Raw genomic sequence first — 4,596 nt, 5'->3', positions numbered from 1 at the left:
CGTTCTCACCGCTCTGGGCCCATCCGCCTCCTTCATGCACGGTGTCATCTCCCTCCAACTTTGCCGACGGCGATTCAACCCCTCTGCTGCTACTCCGCTGCCCTGGATGGCAACTTCCTCCTCAGATCGGCCCGAGCCATTTCCTCCAAATGCGCCAAATGTAGATCCAGGTGTTCTTCTCTTGTGTGTTCTAGAATGAGAGGTAATTTTGATTGCAGTTTTTGGAATTGAATTTTGGAATCCTGCTCGAACTGAAATTGCTCTTGATTATACTGGTTGAAATTCAAAATTGAAAGCTAATTCTTCTTCTTCAGCCAAATCTATTGCTTCTTCTTCATTTTCTGCATAAATAGACAAAGATGAATGCTGAATTATTGCTCGATCTGCCAGCTCTGTTGATTTTGTTTGTTGTTGAGGTTAAAATGTAAAATTGAAATCTGACGAGTCTCCTTCTTCTCCTTTGATGTGAACTTCTTCTGTAAGTTTTGGATTCCTTGCTAATTCTGAAGCTTTTGATGTTGTAGACTCTAATTCTGCAATTTTATATTCTGAATCTGAATTCCAAAATTGGAGATATGTGATTATTGAATTTTCTGCTGCTAGCTTTGCTGAATTGTTACTGAGTAGTGAAAATTCTGCATTTGATTTGGCTTGAATCTGGAAAATTGGAGGCTCCTGAAGTCGTTGATGATCGTTGATTTGGCTGTGGTTACTGTTCTAAGGTCGTATAATGAGACTGCATTTTTGGTTAGTCAAAATTATCCTGTCACCATCTTCAATTAAGCTCTGTCATATAAGCTCTGGCCCTGTTATTGTTTCTAGACTAGTATGATTTTCCCTTTAATTCATGAAACAGGTTCGGGAAGGACATGAATTTCAGTACCAAGATGAACTTGCCAAATTGGTGTCTCTAGAACGTTTCTTTAGGTTCGATGTGCCGGCTCAGACTTCAAGAGATACCGAAGAGACCTTGCTCAAAGTCACAAGGATACTTAGTGCTGTTAGGAAGCTGCCCTTAGCTAGAACTGAAAGTGCAACCGGTTCGGCTTCTGACTTGGATTCTATGCCTCTGGAATCAGATGTGTGTGGCATTCTACCACTGCAGCTGAATGATGAAAAGGAGAGGGAACTTGATTCTACTGAGGAATTCGCCGATTAAAGTGCCTTGCTAAGCCAATCTTGGAAGATATTGCCAGCCTTGTACATAAGGGTAGCCAAGTAAGTTTCTATATTCTTCTGCCATTTATCTTCAAGTGAACAATCAATTTAATTAGAAGCCACAGCTGAATTTGATATCATGTCCCTCAAACTGAAGCTCACAAAGCTTTAAGTTTGCAAGTTCTGACAAATTAAACCTTTAACAATGACAAACGTGAGTGGATGAATGGCAGGGCAAAATGATTCTATTTAGCTGAGCTTTTGAAGACGAGCAGTGGAATAATGTTCATAGCCACTGAACTTAAAAATTGAGTTAACTAGAAGAAAGCTAAGGGACTTCTTTTATGAAGGAAGTGGGAGACTGAGAAGCAGCATTGAGTTTTTTGGCAGTAGAATGGACTTTACAGTTAGTGATTCCATTGTATTCAATGAAAATAATTTGATTGCTGAAGATATCTCTAAACTAGAAGATGCGTTTAAGCAGCTATTGTCATTTTTCAGGTTTGTATATTTTTAGCTTTATGTTGTTCATGTTGAGCCAAAGATTCATTGCTTGTGTTGTAATCACTTGAAAGATTTTTTTTTCAGTACCACCCCACTGCCTCAGAAGGGCCCTACTTAATTGAATTGCTACTCATTTTTCATTATGTTACTCATCACTTGATTTTATTTGTATATGATGGTAAACGAAGTTGTTTAAGTCTAGAAATCTGTCTAGAAATTTGAAATGTTTTGATGGTGTCCTTCTTTCAGTTTTTTAACACTTCATTTTTGTTCTAATGAGTCTTGTACTTTATAATCACAACGCTTTCATAGTTCTATGGTTCTTAATTGGTAGTTGCCTGATGGTTTCCTTGATTATATATATTAGTGCTTTGTAATTCCTAAGGGGAAATTATACAGGAGAACTAAAATATATATTATTGCCATTTATGTTGGTAATAAGCTGCATAAATATTCAATCAATGAATCTGAGATATTTACAGTTTGAGGCTACTGCTTCATCACCAATCTGCAGTTGATGCTGATTAATTGGAAGGGTCTGTGACATCTTTATCAAATTTGGATGATTCTGATTCTTCTAAATATCTAGTTCGGAAGAAGGTTCAAGAATCCTTGGAAAACTTAAAGGAGGAGGCAGTTGTTCCTAAAAGGTTATTTCAAGAGATTTCCGATGTCACATTCACTTTTGTTCGTTGCATTTGTTAGCAGATCTCTAATGGAGCTTGTAGCTTATAGCCTTTAGCTTTATCTTTGTGTTATTTGATCGGTGTTCCTTTTGCTGTGTTGTGTTGTGTTGTGTTGTGAACTCTGATCTACATGACTTAACATGTTTACATCTTTTCATTCCAATTGTTTCAATGATTATCGTGTTTTAGTTGATTTCCTTTGTTACGATGAATTATGGTTCCTTGTTGTCCATGTATATATATCAGTTGCATTAATTGCCATTTTAGGTTAATAGAGACAATGCAATTGAAAGAACTGCTGATGTCAGAGTTGTTATATGCTATAGAAATAGAATCAATGCTCTACAATGGCGTGGTCTTCATTTTTAGTTGCCAGAGCATATTTTTTCAATGATTTGTTAAGCTGAAGCATCAACTACTCATTGTTCTTCTGACTTTCACATCCTTAATTATTTATTATCAATTGTTTATTCTATTTGCGTTTTGATAGTTCTAGTCTAATTTAAGAATAATATGGATCCCTTGTCTTTCGGAACTTACTAGGACCCTTATACTGAGACAGTTTATGTGAAGGAACTTGAGGGGTGGTCAATACTAGCCTCTGCAAGAAAGCTTTGTATGATACCCATTTATAGCAAAGTTTGTGAATTTGTATATTCGATACTGATTTGCATATTTTGAGTCAAGGGCACCTCAAAAACCAATGCAAGATTCAAAATTTCTGGAAAGTTTGTTGAATTTGAACCTAATGATATCAACTCCACTTAAAAATAAAAATAAAATATAAACCTCTGTATATGTGGCAAAGTTACATATCTGCTGCTTATAGCTTAGTGCTTAACTCATACTTCACGTATAAATGTTTTCAGGACTTACCAACTGAATCTGAAACTGTGATCCCCTATGTTCACTCCATGAAACAAGCTCACAAGATTTTGAGGACAGTTATAAGCCCAAGACTGATTTGCTCAAAGCTGTTGCGGTATTTGCAGCAGCTGCAACTGGGGCAGTGGCAATTAACCATTCTTGGGTGGCCGCAAATCAGGTCTATCAATGTCCTCTTAGTTGAAATTCACTTGTGTATATTTCAGCATGAAGTGTTTGCATTTGGGAATATGTTTACAAGTCTGTGACCATGACTGCAGGATCTTGCCATGGCATTACTATTTGTAATAGGATATGTAGGCATCATATTTGAGGAATCTCTAGCTTTCAACAAAAGTGGAGTAGGACTTAGTATAGTTGAACAATACATTGAGTTTATGTTTTGAATTATAGTTAATATATCAACACACTTTGATGTATGGTTGTTACTTATTATTATAGTTGATGATCAATATATTTTGTTTATGTTTTGAATTATATTGACTTGCTTGTTTATAATACTTTTCTTTTAGTTTGATAATACGATGAATTTGTTTATGTTTTGAAATATTATAAATATTCAAATATAAATTATATAAAAATTTGTATTAAATTTATATTTATTTTGTATGAAAACAAGTTTATTTTGTAATTAGAAAAAGTAAAAAAAATTCTATTTTACCTTACAGACGGATTTACAGACGGATTTTCTGTCTGTAATCATGATTTTCCAAAGTTTAATTTACAGACAGAAAATCCGTCGGAAAATCCGTCTGTAAATTACAGACGGAAAATCTGTCGGAAAATCCGCCTGTAATTACAAACGGAAAATCCGTCTGAAAATCTGCCTGTAATTACAGACAGAAAATCTGTCTGAAAATCCGCCTGTAATTACAGACGAAAAATCCGTCTGTAAGTTTGTCGCCTTCAGGAAATGGAGGGAGAATTTACAGAGAGAAAATCCGTCGGTAAATCGTAAAAATCCGTCGGTAATTTTCCGACGTAAAAAAAATCCGTTGGTAAATAATTTCCGACGGGTCTTTTACAGAGGGACAAAATCCGTCGGTAATTTCGTCGGTAACCAAAAATCTGTCTGTAATAAAGACTAAATCTATCTATAAATCTGTCTGTATTTATCCATTTTCTAGTTGTGAATATGTGAGTAAAATTAGATACAATAATGCAGACGTGATATATAGTTATTAAGTGATGCCCGTCTTTTTAATATGTTTATGCTATGATCCACTATAGTGATTATAAATTTTTAAAAAATATTATTAAAATTAAAATAATATTTTTTATTATTTAATAATAATTTTTTTAAAAATATTATTAAAAAATGTTACAAAAATTAAAAAAAAACGATATCTGGGTAAACGTATGC

General features: G+C 34.6%; 1 protein-coding gene across 1 annotated transcript; it reads left to right on the top strand.

Annotated features, from left to right (window-relative positions):
• Nucleotides 1–631: 631 nt before the first annotated feature.
• On the top strand, nt 632–1,178 carry LOC112709347 (uncharacterized). Its single transcript, XM_025761238.2, has 2 exons — nt 632–747; nt 857–1,178. Exons 1-2 carry the CDS (start codon nt 688–690, stop codon nt 1,157–1,159), a joined length of 363 nt encoding a protein of 120 aa, XP_025617023.1. The 5' UTR covers nt 632–687; the 3' UTR covers nt 1,160–1,178.
• The last annotated feature ends 3,418 nt before the right edge of the window (nt 1,179–4,596 follow it).

This window comes from Arachis hypogaea, chromosome 9, assembly GCF_003086295.3.
Source record: "Arachis hypogaea cultivar Tifrunner chromosome 9, arahy.Tifrunner.gnm2.J5K5, whole genome shotgun sequence".
Classification (NCBI taxonomy): Eukaryota; Viridiplantae; Streptophyta; class Magnoliopsida; order Fabales; family Fabaceae; genus Arachis; species Arachis hypogaea.
This window is presented reverse-complemented; position numbering and strand designations above follow the sequence as displayed.